The sequence below is a fragment of the Anser anser genome (genome assembly GCF_964211835.1).
Source record: "Anser anser genome assembly, chromosome: 2".
NCBI lineage: Eukaryota > Metazoa > Chordata > Aves > Anseriformes > Anatidae > Anser > Anser anser.
This window is the reverse complement of record NC_139721.1, coordinates 55,968,921-55,992,732: the sequence shown is the minus strand read 5'-3', so window position 1 is coordinate 55,992,732 and position 23,812 is coordinate 55,968,921. Positions and strand designations below refer to the sequence as shown.

Here is a 23,812-nt window from a genome sequence, read left to right as displayed (position 1 = left end):
TTCTTCAAGCACATTACTGGGGTTCGCCACCTGCCTCTGAGCTCCTCGTGCTTGTGGAGACAGGCTGATTGTTCTTTGATGGCCATGGGAACAGCAGGGGCAGGATATTATTGGGCTCCCCCACCTGCCATTGTTCCTCTATGCTCCTGTGCCCCAATGGCATTGACACTTAGGAATGCCTGTAAAATTCTAGTTCTCTTAGGAGTACGCATGCTGCCTAGTCTAATGGCACTGTTACATATACCACACTGATGTATCAAATGAGCACCATGATGACAAACTGACAATGCACTGTTTCAAATGCTAATGTTAGTACATAGATCTGGGATGACAAGAAGGCAAGCAAGGGCTTTAAGTTTATAACACTGTTAACAAAGAGCAAGAAAAACCTACTTTGTTTCCCTGAGAGCTACTCTTCCAGCACCCCTCCTCAAAGGCTTATTTGCAGTACAGTATTACATTTTTCTTTTGAAAGTTCATAGGCTTACCTTCTGTCACAAGCTGTTCCCCTTGAAATTCTTCATCAAATACAATGTTTCTCAATATGCTGTTTTCAGGGACTATGTGTTTTGCTACCTCAAGTTCACACATCATAGCTCTGTTACAGATGAGAAACCAGAATCATTAAATTATTCAAAGTGTTGGAAGCATCAGTCTGAAAAGATGGCTAAGATTGTAAGAAACCAGCATCATTTTAACTTTTATCATTTCTGGAATATCTAAGGTAGGCTGATTTGCTATCAAAATGATCACACATGCAGCTATTTCATGAGCTTTTTATTGAAAGTTATATGGTTAAATTCAACTAGGTTTAATACTTCATTTGAATAACAATAAATACAATGACTTTCATAAAGTTTCAGAGAATGACATTTAAGAGCAATTGTGAAAGACTCATTCACTTAATGAAATTTTGCACTGGATGATGATCACCAGCACCTTAGAACTCTGCCTATTTTCAACATTTCGCATGATCATTACACACCATACACAGCACAAGTCACTTTTGTTAAACGCAGAGCATGCCATTCAATTTTTGTGCATTGACATTATAGAAATTCAAATATAAATACAGTAATATAGCCTCTACTTAAGCTAGGTAAAACATAACAGACACTAATGAAATCTGTAGAATTGTTGCTTTAAAAACTAAATCTACAAGTGTATTGGAAAAAAGGGATACCAAAGTAGAAGACAATTCTCGATGGAAAAAAAAAAAGCAAAAATCCTCCCCCAAAGATAATACATTCAAATTCAAGAAAAAAAAAATTAAAAAGAAAACCCTTACCTAGGATTGTAGCTACAGTATGTAAACTAAACAAAAAACCCAAACCACCACAAACAACGCCCCCTCGCCAAACAGCCTACCAGATGCAAGACTTACTGGATCTCCCCATGTCATCAAGGTTTGCTGTTTTGTGCTTGCCTTTTTGGAAGCATGTTAAAGCCATACCTGCGGCAGCATAAACCTCTAGCTTTAACATTTCATTAAACATCTCTCTACAGAACAATAGCAAAGTACATCTTACCTACGATACTGCTGCCTGGAAATTTCATCTCCACAGAAAAAACACACTGTTGATAACAATGTCTTTGCTCTAAGTAAGTTATTTTCCTTTTCCATGGGATTCCATGTTACAGTAATCACCTGATAAAAATAAATAGACAACATATTTTGGAAAAAAGTCTTAATTTTCCAAACATTAGTACTAAATATAAGTCAAAGTTAAATGAGAATTTAATGAAGAACCAGTCAGACAGACATTTTCATTAATCACATTTATATCAATCAATAACACATTCAGAATCAGGTAGCCTACTTACTTTGTATGTTCCTTCTCTTAGTACAAACTTCTCTGGAGACACCATCATTACCTGAGGATCCATAACTGTTTTTGTCTGTAGGTTTGCAAAGCACAGTGCTTTAACATAGGCAGCCCGAGAACCTGTATTTCTTATGCGGAAGGAAACTGTACTTAATCTTGAAGGCAATAATCCATCCAGTGTTAACATGTAACTGTCTGATAGTTTCTTAACACTTTCTAAAATTACGTTGCTAGTTCCTCCATATCCAGATAAAGGTATCTGGGGAAAAAATAAAAAGCAGTGCTTCAAATTAAAGCCTTACTAAAGCTTCTGTAAAACCATGTTAAACTATACAAAGACATACAGCAGAACAGCTGAAAATGATTAAAATGTAAACTGAAAAGACTTTCGAGAAATAAAGAAGCTTAAGTTCATTTAACTTGTTTCAAATTCTATTGAAAATTAATTTAAGGCCTATCTATAAAAGCAAAGAAGTTCAGATTTTTGGCAGTTCTGGAGTTAAAATCTTGGGCTACTTTTATCATAGCACATAAAATCTTGCTTCTTTCTTCACACATGGAAAAAAGTGCATACAAAGTTAAGGCTGCTCAACGTTTAAATTCTAAAATGTAACAGCTGTATAATCTTTTAACAAGTATACAGATGCGCATCGTGAATATCTTGAAAAGTTTTGTCTTTGACAGAAATAGATACACAGTGTTATACTTTCAACAAATTCAGAAAAAAACTATGTGCAGAATTACTAGAATTTAGGTTAGGACTCTTACAGTAAACTTGATTCCTGGCCGTGATCGAATCCCCAGCTGTTTGATTTCCAGCTTTGCAAAGAAGAAAGTTACACGAGTAGGTGTAAACATCAAGTATATATTAGTGTCTTCTCTGGGACGGATTTTGAGTTCCCAGCTACTAGTTAGGCGCTCTTCTGATCCAAATATACTCTGCAGCTATAAAAAAAAGAAGATACCAGAAATAAGCAACTACGGTGAAAAGGTGTATACTAAAAAGACTTACTTCATTAACAACCCTAAATTAGCTTCATCAAAATCTGAATTAACTAAGTTGACAATGGCAGATATTTAAGGTTGCAATACTTAAAAGAAAATATTAGGTTCAAGATGCTTTATATTCTCACAGTGAGCACACCAGCACCTCTCAGTTTAGATCACAGAACTCCTTCCTTTCAATCCCCAATACAGTATGTAAGGCTGAACTTAAGTAGTGCTACATTAATTCTCTCAGCTAAAGCTTTTAGTTATCAGATCTGAAGACTGGGGGACAAAGGGATATAAATTTATGAGGACTATATAACAAAAATTCCATAGTTACAATAATTCTGAAGACTAATTCAAGTTTCTCCTTCACCCCTCTCATACACACAGTCCCTTGGAGTAAATCTGGAATCCTTCCTGCAAGAAGGACCACTGAAGGATCACTCCAACAGTTATTGACTTTGGTGTGCTAGGGCAGTTTGAAGAGCTGTAAACCGAGCCCCAGTTTGATGCAGCCTTGCATCAGCTCTCCCTAAGGTTATCAGGGTAGCTCCGCTACCATATTCATCTGGGCAGTCTCAAAGTAGATACGCAGCTTGTTAGTCGCTGACTTTTTTTTTATTATTATTTTTTTTTAAACACAAAGGAACAAGCACTTCAGGGCAAAGACAGCAAGCTACAGACAAGATCCAGAGACAAAACACCTGTTTGGTTAAAGCATCAAGTCTGTAAGAAGCCACAATTTAGCTGTGAAGACATTGATTTTAGGAAAATAAATAAATAGCACTTTGAGTTGATTGAGCTCAAAATAAAGTTCTCAAAATATCTTGAAAGAAATTATGTATAGATACAGTCACAGGAACACTGTTCTGAGAAGGCACCAAAAGGTTACAGAGATACAGCAGCAAGGAACTTGCTAGAACTCTCCAACTACTCTAACCCAAAGTGATGGCTTACCGATAAGGACACTTTCTAAAACAAGTCTAACCAGAAGTTTGTCCTATAGAAGTGCGAACCACAAGCTTTAGGTTGAGCTGGGAGATCACTTCTTTTAAAAGAAGTGAGAACAGTTTAACCAGCCCCTTCACAAGTTTCAGCACAGCTGGACACCGGTATCCTAATACTCCTTTCAGTAAAAGAGCCATTTGCTCCTCTGGCTCTATCAATTAGTCTCGTATGATAGTCACTCAGGAAGAATGAACAGGCACACCAGACACAAGTATGAGCTCTTTAATTAAGCAGCCATGTCTCAGCTGCATTAAGTATTAAACTACTTAGCAGGTTCAAGCATTCTTTAGAAAAACTGTGGGCAGGGGCGCAATAATGTGTAATTACTGACTCCAGCTAGAAGAAAAAAACTTGGTTTCCACAGTTTCCAATTTATTTGGAGTGTTAATTCTTTTACAGTCCTCACTGGCCAATGCACTCCTGGGCTACCTGCTCATCCTCTTAACTGAGGCCTACAGTGTTATTAAAGAGAGGCACAAAAAATTATTTTGGCAGTTAACACTGCCAGGAGATTTTCTGGTTTCTGTTCCTGTTGTAACCAACAACCTACCAAACAATTCCATCCAGATCACCTTTAATGCGGAGTAATGGAACTTAAGCCACACTGGCTAAAACCCTCTCAGACTGTTGGAGAATGAATATAAGTTTAGCAATGACCCACAGAAAACCAGCCACCCTTCAAAGGAAAGGCTACAGATGAACCAGTTAATAACTGGGAGCTGAATCTGCTGATAAGCACAGGAAAAACATCTCCAGTACTTCCAGAATTAAAAAAAACAGTCTCTGATGTCCAGAATTCCATACAATTACCAGGACATCTGATGCCTCATTAGTTACAGATTTTCTCTTTTGTGAAATCTGAAATTCAAAATCTATTTGGCACATTAAATATGTCACATGCCTAGCCAAGCAGCGTCACAAGTCTATCAACATTTCAGAGCATGTCTGACTCCTCTCTGTTACGATTGGTCAACCCAAGACAGAGATGAGCAAGGTCCTGGTGCCAAGATGGAACAGAGCACCAGCAGAAAAGGGAACACCACTCCAATTTTGATCACCACCACCTTCAGTCAAGCAGGCAATGCCACAAAGAGCTATGTCAACAGCCTGGTCAAGAGTACTGCCAGAATTTAGTGGGTGCTTCAGAGACATCCTTTACCTGTAAAACAGAATCTGAGTAGGATAACAGCCTAATTCATGAAATTGTCCTTTTGTGCTGGCATGACAAGTCAAATTGTACACAGCTTGAGGGTACATCCACTAATATAAAGAAATGGGACATAGGTTGGCAGATTGAACACGACCACTGCACAGGACCAAAAGAGCAATCAAAATCCTTATCAGTGCAGTACAAGACCATATGATGACCCAAAATATCTCTTTGAAAAGACAGCCAGAAAATTACAGATATTTCCCCATCTTAATATATGCTTACTGTGTGAAATTCCATCCAAAGTAGACAAACTATTTTCAATTGTGCCATTCCACTGAGCTAGTATAACTATATATTAAACCTTTAACCCCATTCAACTCTTCTGGACTGAAAACAGACTAGTGAGTGAGCTGCTATTCTAAAATAGCAAATCCAAAATTCACTTTCTGTGATGAAATTTATTTGCAGAGATCCTCTACAACTTGATTTCTAATCTAGCTTAGCTACCACTGAGCAAGCACTACAAAACAGACAAGTTTTGACATTTTTATTATAAACTTATCCTGATAGATAACAAATACTGAAGAGAAATTTTCTTTGCGGTTACCTGAAAGCAGTCCTGATCCTGGCCTCTTATCACCAGTCTTAAATGCTGAGTCACAGATGGAGAGTTATTTCTTAGAGTTAACTTCTGCTGGCTGAAAAAATATAAATTCAGTTATACTTTGCAGCAGATATAAGTTAACTATATGTATTTATTCATGGAAGCAATGTAAATGGGACAATTGAAGCCATTTCATAAAAAACATGACCTCCTGGTACAACAGAATGTATTAGCTAGAAAGTTACTTCTATATTCTCAAACTTAGACTTTACAGCATTATACATCATTACACGTTGGTCCTCATACAGCAGAAAAATGTGTGTATATATATAGTTTTTCTGAAGTTTAAGTATTGTAAATAGCAACTTGAACTATCAAAGAACACAGCAGTTGTGTCAATACCAAAATTCCTTTAAAAATTCAAAAAATGAAAACCATTTTAAGACAGAAATGTTATCAGATTATCCAGAACCACTCACTTATGCAAAAAGCAGTCTTGTAACTAGCACAACCCAGATTCATTGGAACAGTGGTAGAGAACTAAATTAAGGATAACGTTTCCTTTTCATGTGCTCTTCAATAGGATTGTACCACAGCAAGTTATGGCCACTTGGCAGCATGAAGTTGATCAAAAAGCATTTTTTCCCCTCTGATATGTCCTGGCATTGACCAGGCTTCCAAGTACTCAGATCCTTCTTCAGAGGTAGGAAAACTCTCCAGCAAGAGGAGCTAGTGCCTTTTTTGCTTTAGTGAGTCAAAAACCAATCAACATAACGATCTAATAAGCCCCAAAGCTGGTAAAAACAAGAGGAAGGATCTTGCAGTTAGAGCAAACAGGAGGGAGAGAGACAAAAGCCTCTCCTCAGTTTTCAGCAGCATACGCCGTTTTGTACACTACTGAAACAAAAATTTTAAGAAGTTCAGCTTCCTAATAGTTTTTGAGAGTCAAAACTATTTTTCAGGATGAACAAAAAATAGAGTTGAGAAAATCATTCCAAAAACACAAAACAACAAAAACTACTATTTTAGAAATCCACTATCGTGACAAAAAACTACATCTATCAGAAGTGGTTCTATGGGTCACTTTAGAATGGTAACTGGTAACATCCCAGGGAAGTGGTGGAGTCACCATCCCTGGAAGTATTTACGGAAAGGTTGGACGTGGTGCTTAGGGACATGGTTTATTGGGTGACAGTAGTAGTAGGGCAATGGTTGGATCAGATGATCTTGGAGGTCTTTTCCAACCTTAATGATACTATGATTCCTTGAGAAGTTCAGTATTAGTACGAAAGTGCATTAGTCCCCAAAGTAATACTTAGTAGAAGTCCAGAGATTTGCAAAAATTGCAATCTTGACACACAAAAGAAGCAATAAAGTGTATCTCAACAATTATGAAAAGTTTTACTGAATCTTGGAATAGTGAAACTGGAATCTTGAAACTACATAAAAATTCAGACAAGAACTAGCCTGAAGGATAAATAATCATGGTTTAGGGATGCAATGGATTCTCAATCACTAGTAGTTTTAATATCAGAACACAATCAAATTCAAATAAATTCAGGGAAGTTCAACAGACTGTGCTATTCAGACTGTCATTACCAGACTGGATTCTTCTAGACTTAATGAATTGAAGAAAAACAGATATTTCTAGCAGGAGAAAGTCGTCATAAGAACTAATAGAATGTTTCCATCTTATCCGGAAAATATTTTCGATTACATTTCTACTTACATTACACACAAGTCTTACAGAATCAGGTATTATTTAAACAAGAACTAAAGGCTCTTGAATAAAGAAGCCTTAAACAAGATCACAATTAGTTTCCAAAAATTTATTGTCCAAAAATAAAATTTGTAATATACTGCTTCTCTCACTTGTGTACAAACAGCTTAGCTTATCACCTGTGGATTATTACGTGAACAGGAACAGTACAGAAGTTGTGCTGCAAATAGCATGATATTCTATATTATATTGCACTTTTTTTTAAGTTTTACTTACACTGATCCTCCAAGTTTTACTCCTCCCCAAGCAATGAACTGCTTGTTGGAGAGAATGGGTGGGATGTCTGAGCAGCTGGCAGTTGTAGACACAGGTCTATTTTCCACAGACTCCACCTCACCTTTCATCACCACTTCATACTGAGGCCCAGATGGCAGAACAAGGATTTTCAAAACACTTTAAAAAATAATTAAATAATTTTTAACTCAATCACAGAACAAGATTAGCTGGTGAAAATAAAACATAACTGAAAAAAATACTGTAGATAGGCCTTTTTAAACTACCTTCTTGAGGAGAAAATGCACTTTTATTTTACTAAGCATGGCAGAGCTTTTAAGTATGACAGAACTTAAATCCTTCAGGCTACAGGCATGTGTGCTGCACGTACCTCATACTGTCGTCTGAAGTGTTTCATCTGGGCATGGCTCAGTTGAGTGTTTCAGAGACTACAGCTAAAGAAAATATTTTTTGCCCATGCTGATTTCTGATTATTTTGACAGACTAACCTTGGAGAGAAACCATGAAGTCTGGTTGTCTCTTTGTACAGTACAGAAATGCCTTTTGTAATGCCTGTAAAGCTTCAGTGAAGTTTCACAAGTGCAATACACCCAGGAATTTCAAAATTCCATAGCATTTTAAACCACAAAAATCAAGGTTCTTTCTTCAGTTTGTTTCCTGGGACAGTGTGCCTATGGATAAGGCTAGCTTTTCATGACAGAGCCTCTATGCGGCAGGACACAAGCACAGTGCGGATGACTACTGCCTTCTTCAGACAAAGCAGAGAAATAGACGGATGAGAGCATCAAGGGTGCAGATTTAAATAATGAATTAGAATGAAATAGGCTAGTACTGAATAGAAAATTTGGACCAAACTATCAAACAAAACTGGGAGGGAAAACTAAAAAAAAAGAAAGCAGAAGAACAAGGAAAGCCAAAGTGCCACCTAAGTAAAAAAGACAGAAAATCAGCAGAGAAATAAAACAAGAAAACTAAAGTATATATAGGGAAGGAAGTAAAGATTGAAATTATCTAACCAATGATACAGGGAACAAGAAACAAACATTCAAAAAAGCAAAAAGAGGAAAAAAGCCATTAGAAAAAAAAGCAGAGGGCAGTAAGGATACCAAGCTCACAAGGAACAGGCTGAAGAATTTGCTATAGCATAGACCCACTTCAAGCCAGGAATGAAACTCAAGAACTTCTGTCTAGCTGTCCTTGAATTCCCGTGATGCCTACTGACAGTCCTGTATCCCATCAGCAGGGAACAGGAATTCTCATTACTGCTTTAGATAGTTTAGTAGTCATTTGGCAGCATTTGCAAGTGAACTTAAAAGGCTCTAACCCTGCTGAGCACCTAGAGGCTGTAAAGCAAAGCAGTTATGCACAAGGCCACAGGAAAGCACAGATCAATCACTTCGCATGCCTATCCATTAGGATCATACTGTCATTAGCACAGAACTTAGCTTTTAATTTAATGCACTGGGTATGCCCAATTAAGCTAGATGGTGAAGCTGAACATATTTTGGACAGATTTTGTCTATTCTTGCTATTTTAGAGGAAGTTTTATTATAAGCTATACTTATTAAACTGTTATTATTTATACTATTTACTATACCATATATACACTATACTATTATTTATACTAAACTAGTATTTATTAAACTATTTTAAAACTATATTTATTATAAACTATATAGATTATTTATATATAAGTGTAATTATTCATATATTTTCCATTTGTAAGTTGAATACACACATTAGTATTATACAAGATTTATGTAGTAACCTCTGTTCAGTTACAGCAGCCAAAATTAATACTTTTGATGATCTCTGCTTCAGGTTTTCAGTTGTAGAACAGAAAAATTATTTCCCTTGTCTCAACTAGATGAAGGAAAGGGAAGGTACTGAAGGGGCTGCACAAGTTAAGTACTTTAAAACTTTGCTGTACTTTAGAAGCAAGTACTACAAAAGGTACTGAGGGAATTACTGGTTTTTGTTTTGTTTTTAAAACAACAAGTTTCAAGATAGCTGCTGATTTGTGACAAGGAAAATTGCCTACATGTTAAAGCTATGCACAGCAAATGAGGCAGGGAATCTATGGAACAGGCGATTCTTAGCAAAAAATCTAGTCATGAATGGGGAACCAAGAAAGCAATGCAAGGTAAAGTTCTCTCCACAGTGTCCCCTGCTGGGGAGACATTTGTTCATGACCATAAGGTTGAAAGTAACCATTTAAAATAGGCAGCATAAAATCAGTTATGTTACCTTTGTGTAGACATTACAGTTTTTGGAAAAAACATCACAGTCACTTCTCGTTCTTCTTCAGGAAGAAGGAAGAGATCGCCTGGTTCAACAGCAAAGCAGCTGTCCTGATTTGATGTCTGAAGGTGAATGGGGAAGGTTAATTTAAGGGCAGTAAATACTTTTAGAACATACAATGCAATCTGGCTGTCCCTCTGTCATACATGCAATTCAGATAGCTTAGATATACCTGACAGCTTCAGAACTTTTTCACACCATCTCACACAAGCTAAATTCTTCCAACAGTTGGACAGCATAAATATCTCTAGCAGAAGACAACTGTGTATACAACAGTAAAAGAGCCACGAGGAGATTTAAAGAATTGAATAGTAACTACAACATGGCAATGATACACTACTAGCTAAGTAACAGCACTAGCCTCAACATAGGGTACCAACTCTTAACATTACATTAACATAAGTTTTGTGGCACTACTCATGCACCTATCTCCATGGCCTCTGTTCCAAGAAATTTTGTGCTTACAGCCATCTACTTTGTTTTACACTCGTACATAATATATATATATATATATATAACTAAAATAGGACCTAACTGATCCTTTTTTTTTGACCTCAAAGTGCTAGTTTCAAATGTGTCATTACCCTTCAGTATGGGACCAGACTCTCCAGGGATTTTCAGACAAATTATAGTAAGGTGAAAAGAACGTATATACCTGAAAAGAACTCAGCTTCATACCTAACTTGGCAAGCTGTCTATAGAAAACTAATGCAGCTTTATTAAAAAAATAATAATAAAAAACATTTACCAATGCTAATATTCCTACTTGTTCTAAAGAAACTTTACTTCATGAGCTAATTAACATCAGCTGTGTAGTGCAGGATTCACTACTTCTACACATTATAAGTTTGTTAAAAATCTATTCATTAAGATACATAAAAAGTATATTTGTTAAAAGAAATATTATCAAAGCTGAGCAACAAAATTCTCATCTGTTTTTTCCAATTGTACAAACTCATCTGTTATCTTTCATTCTCTTTATGTCAACTTGTAAACCAGTTAAGCTAGGATCTCAAGGCTTAACTATTTTTTCCAAATACATTAATGGCACAAAACACATGATTTCAAGATGGAGAAGCCAGCCTACCTTAACTTTCAAGTATACACCAATGTTTCCAGCATTTTTCAATGGCAGCTGCTGTTTGGCTGTTGAACCCACAGCAGTAGACAGATGTATTGTCTAGAAATGGAAAATTGTGTATGTATGTGTGTACACATATAAATATAAAAATATAAAATATAATGTATTATAAAAACATATTACTGGAAGAAGCAAACTATTCTTAGAACATACTTTGTAAATACATGCAAACCTGTAAGTCCTTTGGAGCATGTATCCTCGCTGTTCCAGCTCTTGCTCGAAGAGGAATACTTTTAATCACACTGCTAGGTCCCGGACTATCCAATTCCACATCAACTCTTGCCAAGAATTCATCCGCTGGACCCAAGGGATCTAGGAACAACTCCATCAATCACAGAACTCAAGCAAGTATGCTAGCAGCAGAGGCCATTCCTATGGACGTGTTGATCAGTAGCTGAACTGAGACACCTTACTCTCAAGTGGGGATATTGATATAAGCTCTCCCTATCACTCTGACAACACGCAAACCTACAGGTAAAGTCTCACAGGATGTTATTTAAGATTTTTCCCTTTCTGCCAAATATGGCTGAAATTTTCTAAAGCAAACCAAAAAGCACACTAGCCAAACTAGCTGATATACTATTTCTTTGAGGAAGCCAGGGAAAAAAAAAAAAAAGATTTTTTTTTTCAAATTTCTCATCCATATTGCAGCATTTTCTTAAGCGATTATTTAATTCCCCTCAGCAAAAGAAGAGGGAATTTCACACATCTTGAAGTAGATAATCACTTTATACAGCCTGATATGGAAGCGTAAGTACCCCTGTTAACATCTAAAAGACTAAGGCATAGAAGTATGCCTTCTCCTTCAGGTACTAAATTTAAACATGATACCCAAAACATTAGGACACAAACCAAAGACTGTTTAATTTCAAATTTGCAGCCTGTTTCTACAATTTTAACATGTGCATACATTAAAAGTCAAATTTGTTTTAGTTAAAAATGAAAATCAAATTACTATACCTGAACAAGAAATTTGTTTCTTAGGTGCATGGAAGAGAACCCAAACAGTTAGAGCTTCAGGATCCTGAAAAAGAAATTGGTTGACTCATCTCATGGAGTAGACAGATTTTTGAAGAGAAATATAATGAAACTTGTAGCAATAAAACACTACTCAAATAGGTAGGCTCTGTAGAGATCATTACTGTGAATTCAGATGTTCAGAACTCATTTCAGACAGTAACAGTGAGAATCAGTCAACTCAAACTACTTACTTGTCCATCGTAACTTGCATGGATCACATGATTTACAACTGATGGAGCTGCTATCTGAGAAACCGTATCCATTTGGAGTGACTGCTCACTAGGAGGATTAACTGGTGCCTTGGAAAATGTGAAGCAACGCCAAGCTACTGCATTCTGTACACAAAATAAAGTTTTTAATGTATTAAAACTCTTATTGTCACTAACAAGAATACTGAGAGAGCTGAGAAATGTAAGGCCATCTCTAAACAGGAAAACTAGTCTGGAAAAATAATTAGAGATTAGCCTGTAGTTTTAGTTGGTATGCTACAGTCCAGAAAACATTCTGAAGATAGTCCAAAACCCTTCTGCAGTAAAAGGAGACAACCATTAGTGCAAGGCTTCGAGAAGTTTGGCTACGCAAGGCCAAACCTGACCAGTCACTGAGGAGATGATCCAACCTTAACATAAGGCCAGTCCTTCCCCTGCTGTCCCCACATAAGGGAACAAGACAGCACAAAAAGCAGCCAGTCTAGCCACCAACGCAGAATCTGCATTGCATCAGAGACGCAAAGGGGAGCATGTTGTAGCCTACAATGCAGGGCATTCCTGCCTAGTGGGAGAGAGCAGGCAGAGTCTCACTCTCACTCCTGCAGAGGAACACAGGACTTGTTCAACTTGCTGTGAAGCAAGGCTGCTTGTTTCAGTCATCAGCTTCCCCTTGAATAGTTCCGTCTTCTCTAAAGGAAGGTTTAGGCAACACCATTCTTTCGCTATCTGCTCAACTACTGACTCAAATCATGCAACACCTGGACAGATTGTGGCTGTGCTGATTTACAAAAGGAGGGGGGAAAAAAAGAGGTTCAACTTTTTCCAGAAGCGCTTTTGTTGGTACCATTACAGCTGAATCAGATTACCACCCAGTGAAAATTATTTCCTTACTAACTTTAGACTCCTTGGGATTTTTCATCTAGTGTCAAGGGCATATTTCTCATTTACATACACACCACAAGGGGTTTTATTAAAATTCAGTATCACAAGAAGTTAACTTTCACATACAAGATGCTTACTGTACTTACTGCATTAATAATCAGTCTAATTGGCACAAAAGCATGGGTTTTGTTGGTAAGTTTTAGTGGAAGAGCCTTCCAACTGCCAGAAGTCAAGTCACCAAAATCCAGATAATCTTGTTTTCCTGTTTCCACCTGGTTTTAAGGCAAAGCAGAAATCATAAGGATGGAAAAGCACCAAAATGCACCAGCATACAAAAGCAGCAGGACACTACATTACGTTAACTGTAACATTTTAGCTAGTTAAGCTTCAGGAAAATAACTAAAGAGGGGTTAATTTTGTTTCTATAAAAATACTTTGTGTTGTGATCTGTAGCAAAATACAGCTTTTATTTGGTACACTTTACCATCTCAATAAGATAACAAGATATGTAGAGGTATAGTATGGTTTACTTTTAATTTAAAAATGGAGCAAGTTTGAATGAAGAACATGGACAACGATGGATTTTGTCAAACTACTTACGAAAGTTACATTGAAAGTTAAATTCAAATTAACTAAGTATGAAAATAGTGCATCTATTCCTATATATTCAACTAGAATATCATTAAAACTTGTTAAAAATGCTTACTTAGGCCAAGTAGGTTAACAGTTCAGGGTAAGATGAAAAAAATTGTTAGCTGTGATTAATATACTGACAATTTGACTTTTGTCAGCAAGGTCACAGACAACCACATAATTTGCTGAGACACCTCCAAAAGTAGCATCATGCACACTTCTGCCTGACCAGACTCTTAAATGTGCAACTGCACAAATCCAAATTTAGTTCTTAGAGTTAGTATACTACCTCCCATCTAGCTGTTTTTTATGGTAAGACAGATGATAAAGCATTCCATATACCCATTTATTTTTAATTATGAACTATTCTGAAAAGATTCTCTACAGCCATAAATAAACCCAAAGGAATAACTAACCATGACAAAACCCACTTCATGTAATTAAAAAATGAAAAAATAAAACTTACAATTGGAATGCTTTTCACTATGTTTTAATGCTAAATGATGTCCAACACAGTAGGTAATGTATACTGAAAAAGCATTAGATGTTAAAGACCTCATCCATTCTTTTAATAATGAAAAAGCAGTACTGTTTAATTGTTTTCACAGTTGTATATGAATTCTTCGTGTTCAGCTAGGTGTTCTTCCATAATTAAAACTTCCTAAGTAGTTATAAGTTTCTAAAAAATATTCTTTTATATTCCCTACCCATCCCTAACATAAGAAATTCTAGGTTCCTTTGAGGAACAACTTCACATTCCTATTCTTTGTCAGAGCCATTAAAGTATTCATAAAATTCCAATTAAAAAACGCAATGCTACTTACTTCTAAATGAGGATTTTCAGCAACTGCTGTCAGAACTACCCTACTTGCCAAAGCTTCTGCCTGAACGATTGTCTCAGCATCTGCAGAAACTGGCCAAGATGAAATGCTGAGAATACACTGAAAGATCCCCGAATGACAAGGTAGGAAAAGTATTTTCAGGTCATCAGTAGAATGGGGTCCTATGATAGTTTTGTTCTTGAACACAAGACATTGATATTTCGCAGGATCCACCTGAAAAACAAAATCTATGTCAATTTCAACAAGCCTTTTGCTGGAGGACAGCTTCTTTCAAATTACTATATTCGTCTGGCACCACTGCTCAACACAAACATCCTGTATGTGGTTTTGTTCAACATTAATTCTTGCATCATCATAATTACATCCCACTTCCATCTCACCCAACTGTAGGCATTTGTTTTAAAAGTTAGATTAGTCAGCCTGAAAGTTGCTGGGGTTTCCTTTCCAGCATCTACTAGAAGATTAGGATTGGGATTATAGTATTTATTATTTTTGAAAAAGAATTTAGAAGTAGAGTTTTGATTTTGGAAAGAAAATAATCAGCAAAATAATTAAAAGAAACCAATTTTACTTGGTGCTTTTGGCCAAAGATGGGAGGAAGAAGTGTGGGGGAAGATTAAGGGAAAGGTTGATAGGATGGAGATCAGCAGTAAATCCTAGCCTTAGTTTTTTACTAGCCTAGTAAATCCTAAAGTTTCTGTTGAACATATTCATATATAATTTGTAAGCAGGAGTGACCATCTGCAAGTCATACTCTGTGCATCTCAAAGGTAACCTGACTGAAAAAAAGAATTTTCATTACATTGTGCAGCAGACAAATTGAATGCGTGTATTTCTTCATGTAAACGATTGAGATGTGACTGTCCATTGTAATTTCATAAAAAAAATCACCACCTAGTACAAGAGAGTCTGAGTTCTGAACAGTTGCCTAAGATCCTATTGATACTGAGCAACTATGAAAATGTAAGAAAATAAATCAAACTTCCATGTACATATACATCTACACATACACAAAAACAGACTTGTGGATTAGTGATTTTGTTTGTTTTTATTTCTTAGGAGGAAATGACAATAAAACCAGAAGTCATTCTCCTGGAAAAACATGTGCTACACCTGCTAGAAAATAAACATACCAAGAAATGATGCATGGATCCGTATGTACAATATGCTTATATATTACAGCTTCTAACTCCCACAAAATGAATTATTGTCTTATCTCTTAGTAAAAAGGACCAGTAAATAAAAATTGCATAGAACCTACAACTGAACTGAACTATGGACGTCCCTAAACAATTTCAAAAGATTAGCAAGATAGAGAACAGTCCACTGAGAGCTATGAGCAGAAATAACACCTAGCTCCTAAGTTCCCACGTGTCCAGTTGTCAGAAGCTCAAAGCATACTATGCTTGTCCTGTTGCCGTATTCTCCTCTGCAAAGAGTATTCATCAGTGGAGGAAACAGTACTGGTAGACTTTTAATCTAAGTCACTGGCATGCTCTTGAGATCTTTTCTGTCTGGAACTATTACTGTGCCGACAAAAGTAAATGAAAAAGTCCAAGATATCCAGTCTATGGTCTACAAGATACATAAAACCCACAGTCATCTAGCTTGAAGCCTGCTCCAAGTCTTTCTTATCCTGTCACACGAGATTCAGAGATTTTGAGAAAAATGGGAGCAAACTCCAAAAACTATATTAGAAAGCATCCCCAGAGAGGATAGTTGCTGCATTTCTAGGGATAATTTCTTTTCCACACAAAGATGGGAACGAATAAGTAGGAAGCTACACAACTTAACACAATTTATACGTGCAAAATAATTTTAAAAGTCAACCCCATCATGTTGTATTTACCCCTATTATTTCTACTAATTAGAATAAATCAGGTGGCCTGCCTGAAAGAGGGTACCACTGCTTTTGTCTGCCTTAACTATAAAACAGAAAGAACTTACAATTCTCTAGAGGGCTCTAATTTTACAGTATGACATCTCATAAGGTTACAGTGTTATGCTTACAACTTTATTTAAAAAACTCTTACCTTTTCCCCATTTACTGAAATACTGAGTATTCCAATGCTGACCTGCAGCCACCGTTCAGTTGGATTAAAGATGCTAAGAGCAGTCTGTGAGGCAATTCCCACACAACAGGCATTAGGGAACTTCAGCTCTTCTGGTACTTTTACATGTCCTTCAGAAGAAAATATGCTCCTGTTAGCTCCAAGTATCCACAAGCAAATCAGCACTCAGGCTGTCACCACATCAAGTTCGTAAACCCATTTGCCAAATGCTTCCTTGTATCAAGGCAACATTTGACAACTATAGTTTACATAAGAATGTTTTCCACCAGCCTGATATCCAGGATGTTAATCAATTACTTCTTTGCATGTAACTTGGAATTCAAGTATCACACACAAAAATACTTACGGAAGTAGGCCATCCCATGCAGTCACTAACCCACAAAGTGGGTGTACACACACACACACCCCTTATATAAAGCACTGTTTTCACAGTTTAATCAGTAGTAGCCCGAACGACCAAAATACAAGCATCAATACCACAACTTCTTTAGGACATTTAATGTGACCAAAAAGGACTTTTTTTCCTTTACTAGAGTAGAATTGCTACCTAAAAAGCTGTTTAGGCAAGCTTACGCTACAGAAAACACTGAGTATTCTTAGAGTAGATTTTTGCTGTGGAAATGCTGCCATCAAAAATAATCTCCAAATCAAAAAGAAATCCTAAATCAAGTATTTTATTTCCAGGAGGTCCTTACTTCTAAAATATTCAAAACAACTCTTTCAGACGAAACGCAACATTATAATGACAACAAAATGAGGTAAGAGTTCTGTGGCATGCCAAAGATTAATTATCCACAAACCCACTAATGGGTACTCATGTCAAATTAAAAAATTGACTTCTCAGTTAGGAAGACACATGTACGACTTTACCTGGAGTAAAATTTTAGTTACTTGAACAATAGGTTTTATTTCTAAGGCCACAAATTATTATTAACCCTCCAAAACAGAAAATTCAAACACAAACATGAAGGTGAAAATATGAACTAAGACTAGCATCACTGGAATTTAATTTCAAGTTCAAAAAAATCAAATTTGCCAAAAAATCAAGTCTACACTGCACAGATATTCAGAGAAGTTCAAAAGCAAGTACAAGAAGCCAGCAATTAAAGATAAGGAGTAAAACTGTTCAAGTGTTACTATTTTAAACTGCATTAACAAGATCAAAGATTTATTGATTACTAAATAGAAAATCACCTATAGAGTATTACAAATGCAAACCTTCAACCCCACTAGCTTGTCATTTTATCTCAAAAAATTAACTAGAAAAAAAAATCAGAAAAAACAACTAAACAGATCAGATTAAGAAAAATCTCTGAATTGAAATAATTTACGTTGCTTTGATTTAGGGGTAAGTCAAGATACAGAGAAACAGCAGAAAGTATGAGATCGAAGACAGTGCTAGATCCTTTAAACAAACGTAAAAAGATTGAATGTTGAAATCTAGCCTCTTTAGACTATGAAAAATACCTTTTAAGACCATTAGGAGGACTATAAAAATTGACATTGAATTTAGAAAACATGATTAAATAAGAAAAACTAGCAATACCATTTTAAAAAATATCAAAGATGCATAAACAATAGTTGTGGTTACACTTAGTGTACTGCCACCTTAATAATTTTAGCCACTGTTGTCCAAAGCAATGTTTTCAGCATACTTTTTAAAAGCCTTACCAAGACCAGGTGACATCGAAAAGTCCCACTCTTTTCTACTAGTTCCAAGAGGTTGTCCAGCAAATGATTTCAGGTTTAAGATATTCTTGTTCCAGGAAGCAGAATGTGGATTACAAAGCGAAGCTGCACCCAAAGAGCCAGGACCAAGATTTGAACCCAAAGGAATTCCTACTGGAACTGGATTCTCCACATGTCCTGCTGGGATAGTAGAGCAAGGAAGCCCTGCTGGAAGACCAAAACCTGCAGAGCTGCAGCCATGAAACTGAGACAGAACTGTACTTCCAGTAGGTGGCATATTTCCCAGATGCTGTTGTACAAATGGAGTCGTTGCAAGAGAATGTCCTGTAAGCAACGTGGGAACAGAAGAAATTGCTTGGCTTTCAGAGGTAGCGACATGGGGTTTAAAGCTTGAAATAGGAATATACTGTTCACCAGATGAGTTTTGATTTAATGGAATATAAGTTCTTAAGCCAGGAAACATAGGTAATACATTTAAGGATGGTAATCCTTGTCTCTGTGCTTTGTTTGTATGATCCTGCCACACTTCTGCATCAACATTTACAGAAAGTGGCTCGAAGCTGCAAAATTTACTTGACAAAGCTGATTTAACAGGGTCTAACTCTCTATGATTTGCTGCTACATTTGAAGGAATAGATGCAAGCGGCTTTTCATTCTTTGGTAAACCTTCCTTGGACAGTTCTTGGCCCTGTACTTCATCTTCAAGTTTTCTTTTAATAGCTGCAAGATCGTTTTCTTCTGATTTCTCATCAACACTAAACAGCACTCCTTTTCGGTTTCTTTGGCACAAGTAGTCTTCTACATTTTCATTGGCATGTTCCTGTGAAGGTGTTGGGCTGGCTCGAATTATTGTTGTACTAAGTGCACTTGCATTTTCACTCTAGTAAACAAAATATACAGTATTATTAGAAATATTATAAATTCTAGAAAAGTAAATAGGGTTAATGAGACAGACACTAATACCAGTATTGTATCCAACATAAGCAATCAAGTTTGTCAAGTCCTGTCTGGAGTTTTGTTTTTATAACATCTGTGGCTCTTCACTTGAAAAAGTTTCCACTGGGATGGATGCTATCAGAGAGGTTTTCAGCTTTTGTTTTTAAATTCCATCCACATTTACACACATTTTGGAGCAGGGGAGGCACAACAAAGATTCCAGATTTGAAGAAACCAACTGACTGAGATAAAAGAATACTCATCATCCTAATCAGCGTAAGACTGCAAGTCTGAACAGAAGTATCACTCAGAGTACACACTTTGCTAAAGCAGTAAAAACAGTCAGAACGGTTGTCAGAGATAGACAAATGGCGGTTTTGGTCCCGAAATCATTTAGGGAAAATTAAGTTAAAACAGGAATTAATAAACATTTCTCAAGGGGTGGGGTAAGAAAAGTATTCTTCCCAACAGCTGAAGCTGAGCAGAAAGGGAGCTTCAGGGGTGACAAAAGCAGATATAGATGCTGCAAACTGCTACTGGAATGCTGCACTGTGTTCCAAGAACAGAATGACTCAATAAGCAATACAGAAAAATGCATAGAGAAAACCCACAAACTTTTTTTTCTTAGGTTAGTAGTTTTTTGAATGTTTGATTATGTTCACATTCACTAGGGTTTGTGACTAATCAAAATCTAGCTCAGAATTTAAATCTCCAAAAACTCAGGAGTGGGTGAGAGAAGAGGGAGAAACAGAATACCTTTTCCCTATGCACAGTATGTACTAAGCTGTTCTGAAACCCTTAAGGCTTTTCTAATGAACTGTTAAAAATTATATTCACCATTTAAGAGCTCGTTTTGGGAGGTGGGTGTTTTTTAAGAAAGGGAATTAATGCATAATTACAGATCAAGATTTTCTTACCCAGTGTGTCTGCGGATCACGCGTTACAGCTGTGTTTTTAAGTGTACTGTCAGATGCGGAGACATATGTTAATCTGCTCATGCTCGGGCTTGAATAAACTGACTGAGGTAGTGTGCTCTCCTTGCAAGGAGATTTTGGATAATGCGATGTGCAAGTAAAATCAGCTTCAGACCTGAAAAACAAATTCAAAGTACACTGGTATTAAAATACATTTCTAATGATACACCCAGGGAAATGAATGCTACATAATACGGCTATACTATTTTAAAATCAGTCTACTTCATCATTCTGCTTACTACAGTCAATAGAAATGAAAAATCAGCTATCAAATAACCTTTACAAGTCCTGGCTTTGATGTAAAAGAAACTCGTTTTCGCTAAACATGAGTTCATAAAGCAAAGCATTAGAGTTCCACAGCTACGCTCAGATGCTAAGGTCATAGAAAAAACACAGTAAGTTATTAAGAGAAATAAGTATACCCAATTAGAACAAAGAATGCCAAATGAAATCATTCAACATCCCAGACATCACATATCAGTATTTCCTGTTCACTGTTGAGTTTCTCTTCATTTCACACACATGAAAATATAGGCACTCTTGCTCTACAAAATGTGTCAAGTACCATGAAAACAATTGAAGTCACTGGCAACTTTAACCAAAAAAAAAACCACACTTGCATAAATACACATACTTCTGCACTTTTTGATTTTTGAAAAACGCCAAGCAGCATGTAATTCTAAGGTCACGTACCACATCCTAACTGTAGTTAAATATCAGGCGGTGACCTTAAGAAGTTAAGGCAAACAATTCCATGCCTCTTCTTTTCAGGACAGCATACATAGCCACTGGCTATGGTCATAATATATATGTTTAAGACTACATGACAGGCTTAGTTGTAATCTTATAATTTATATAGCACTTCTTATTACTGAAGGCCATTTAAATAATGTTACCCTTTCAGTTGCTAAGAAATCCTGGAATCTTTGACACAAGATGCAGCTTCAAAATATGAAGTGTTCAAAAGCAATATGAATATTTCAGCCCACCCTCTCTCACAAGCAGCGATGTGAATCTGAGAATGAAAGTGACTGAAATACAAGTAATTTATAAAAAGAAAAAACACCCACACCGTCATTGGTCTATATGGTTCTAGCTATATGATTGCAAAGTTTGACATTGTAATCACCAACCAAATAGCTTTATTTGTAGTAGATGAATTGCACTAGAACAATAGTTAAAGTAAATAGGGTATTTTATATCCAAATTTTTGTGATGAAGTTATCTAAAGAATCTGACTAGCTAACATGCTGGGTATTTTGTATTCTTGCTTTACTGGACAATCCTGAGCAGAAACAACCACATTCCTGTCCATCATCTCTCTCATCATGCCAGTGAGGAAAATAAAAAGTTAACAATTGCTTAAGACTGCTCCCCCATACACACATTAAAAGCAAAAAGAAAGATTAGGTCTAAGAATGAAGTAATACTTTAATAAAGATCTATAAGCATAAACTGAGGTCAAGGACAACATTACAATTAAAACTTGATCACCCAAAAATCCTCATGAAGCACTAGTAATTCTTATAACCTGCTCCAAGACATTTACCCTGAAAATCCAAAACATTTACCCTGAAAATGCTGTTCCAGAAGCATCACTAGGAGAAGAGTGTATGAGGGGCGAAGTTGAAGGTCTGAAGCTATACTGCTCATCCTCTAAAGGTTGCAAGTCACATTCAGGAAGAATGGGTTGATGTTCTGGTAAATAAGCAGAATTTAATAACAATATTTATTTAAGCACAGGAAGCAAGTCTGTTTTCAAGAAAAGCCTTTTCTATAACTGGTTACATTTGCCTTTTTGGATTACTCTTCAGATTCACTTACCAGTACTATTCTGGGAAGTCAGGGAGAGCTTCTCAAAAGTTACATGTTTCACATTCCCGCTGCAAGCAGTACTGGCCTCTTTGTTTCTCTTCTCTATTTTTGGACTTTGCTTCTTCTCATCTGTGTTCAATTTCTGCACAGGCTTTGCTTTTGTAGGACTTACTAAGACATATTTACCAGATTGTTTGGCAGGTTTCAAGTTGCTGAGTGACACAGTGTTTCCTGTACTTCTCTCCAAATCATTAAGCGGTTCAGGAACAGCATTTGTTGCTTGATCTGTTTCTGCATCTTCCCTGGTACAACATCTGCTAGTAAGACTGTCAGTCTGGTGAGCAAACAGACTTCTCTGTGACATTTCTATTTTTGCTGATAAAGAAGTTCCACATGTCTGTGTATCATTTCTTGTAGGTGAGCAGGTACCAAGCGTATCTGATGTAAGGTCAGCACTTAAAGACTGTGAATGTTTACTATTTAATAAATCTGTCAACTTTTCTGAACATTTTATGCTATCAGTAGTCCTGTCATCATGCTTGGAAACATCAGATGGATTACAGATATTCTGAGTATCATTTTCTGCATGAAAATAATCCAGAAATCGCTTATCTATTTCTTGCTGCTCATTTTGATCATTTAACAAGTCTTCTAGAAGAGCATCTTTATTTTTAACTTTGCTAAGTAAAGAGCCATCAGTCATAAAGTTCTGGACAGATGTGTCGTGTTTCACAACACTCTCATATTCACTTTCATGTCCAAGCTCATCTGTCTTTCTAAGGTATTTTTCCATATCAAATGCACCGTTTTCCACATTGTTAGATAATGCATGATTAGCAGAGAGTTCCATCTCTTTAATAATTCCAGGAAGGAAACATGTTTTTTTATTTTTGGTTGAGAGTGCCATCATCATAGCAGCTAGCTGGGTAGGATCAGCACTGCAGGAAGCATTCGCAATAGCAGATGCAATTGTGCTAATACTCAGGACAGAATCAGAATGATTACATAAGCCACCTTCAAACTTGTCCTCATAAATTCCATCCTACAACAAAGGAAATTGGGTTAAGCACCAAATTAGGAAATTTATTTAAGTGATTTTGCATTTGCCTAATACATTCACATTTCTTGTTACTACATTTCTAATCTACTGTCAACAAGAAATACTACAACAAGAAAATTACTCATTTTATAAACACTACGTGGAACTGCTTGGTCTGTCAACCCAAATGAGGAAGGGAAAAAAAGGAAAATGAGATGATGATAGTAACACTTCACTCTCTAAAGGATCGTGGCATTCTAACAAAGTTAGCCTAACAAACAGAGGCACCCACTAGGATTTCAAATGATCAATATAAAAGGAACAAGTTGATACGAACGTTTAAATTTAGCCTTATTCAAAGAAACAATAGTAAGTGTTAAGTGACTTTTGTTGAAGTTCATACTTGCAGTTAATAGAAAACACAAAGAAATACCTTTGGGTTACTTTGGGTAGCTGCTTCTGTATTAATGCTTTTTTGTATTCCAGCTGCAGTGTCCATCCTATGCCATGCACCTTCACAGCTGGTAGAATTTCCATGTTCTTTTGTTTGTGTTTCCAAGTCTTCTAAGAAAGAAAAAAAAGATGGATAATTAATTATAAATACATTGTCTGAACATCAGCATTCATTGGACACACATGCTCCTGTAGTGCTCTGTAGGAAAAA

At 36.4% G+C, this 23,812-nt stretch overlaps 1 protein-coding gene across 4 annotated transcripts in view; it reads right to left on the bottom strand.

Moving 5' to 3' along the window:
* CEP192 (centrosomal protein 192) overlaps positions 1–23,812 on the bottom strand; it is a 65,797-nt gene that overhangs the window by 23,982 nt on the left and 18,003 nt on the right. For 3 of the 4 annotated variants that reach the window (XR_014580647.1, XM_083826709.1, XM_083826711.1), the window contains 19 exons: positions 23,582–23,712; positions 22,119–23,151; positions 21,866–21,992; positions 20,238–20,409; positions 18,367–19,264; positions 16,657–16,805; positions 14,606–14,836; positions 13,295–13,420; positions 12,249–12,392; positions 11,998–12,061; positions 11,210–11,349; positions 10,984–11,076; positions 9,843–9,958; positions 7,578–7,754; positions 5,585–5,675; positions 2,595–2,771; positions 1,825–2,085; positions 1,530–1,648; positions 489–598 (listed from right to left, as the gene is read on the bottom strand). Coding sequence is in view for 3 of the 4 variants with exons in the window: in XM_083826709.1 (XP_083682835.1) it covers positions 489–598; positions 1,530–1,648; positions 1,825–2,085; positions 2,595–2,771; positions 5,585–5,675; positions 7,578–7,754; positions 9,843–9,958; positions 10,984–11,076; positions 11,210–11,349; positions 11,998–12,061; positions 12,249–12,392; positions 13,295–13,420; positions 14,606–14,836; positions 16,657–16,805; positions 18,367–19,264; positions 20,238–20,409; positions 21,866–21,992; positions 22,119–23,151; positions 23,582–23,712 (4,359 nt within the window). In the remaining variant the exon portion in view is untranslated. The remainder of the gene's footprint in view (positions 1–488; positions 599–1,529; positions 1,649–1,824; positions 2,086–2,594; positions 2,772–5,584; positions 5,676–7,577; positions 7,755–9,842; positions 9,959–10,983; positions 11,077–11,209; positions 11,350–11,997; positions 12,062–12,248; positions 12,393–13,294; positions 13,421–14,605; positions 14,837–16,656; positions 16,806–18,366; positions 19,265–20,237; positions 20,410–21,865; positions 21,993–22,118; positions 23,152–23,581; positions 23,713–23,812) is intronic. The other variant, XM_083826710.1, reaches the window with a different exon arrangement.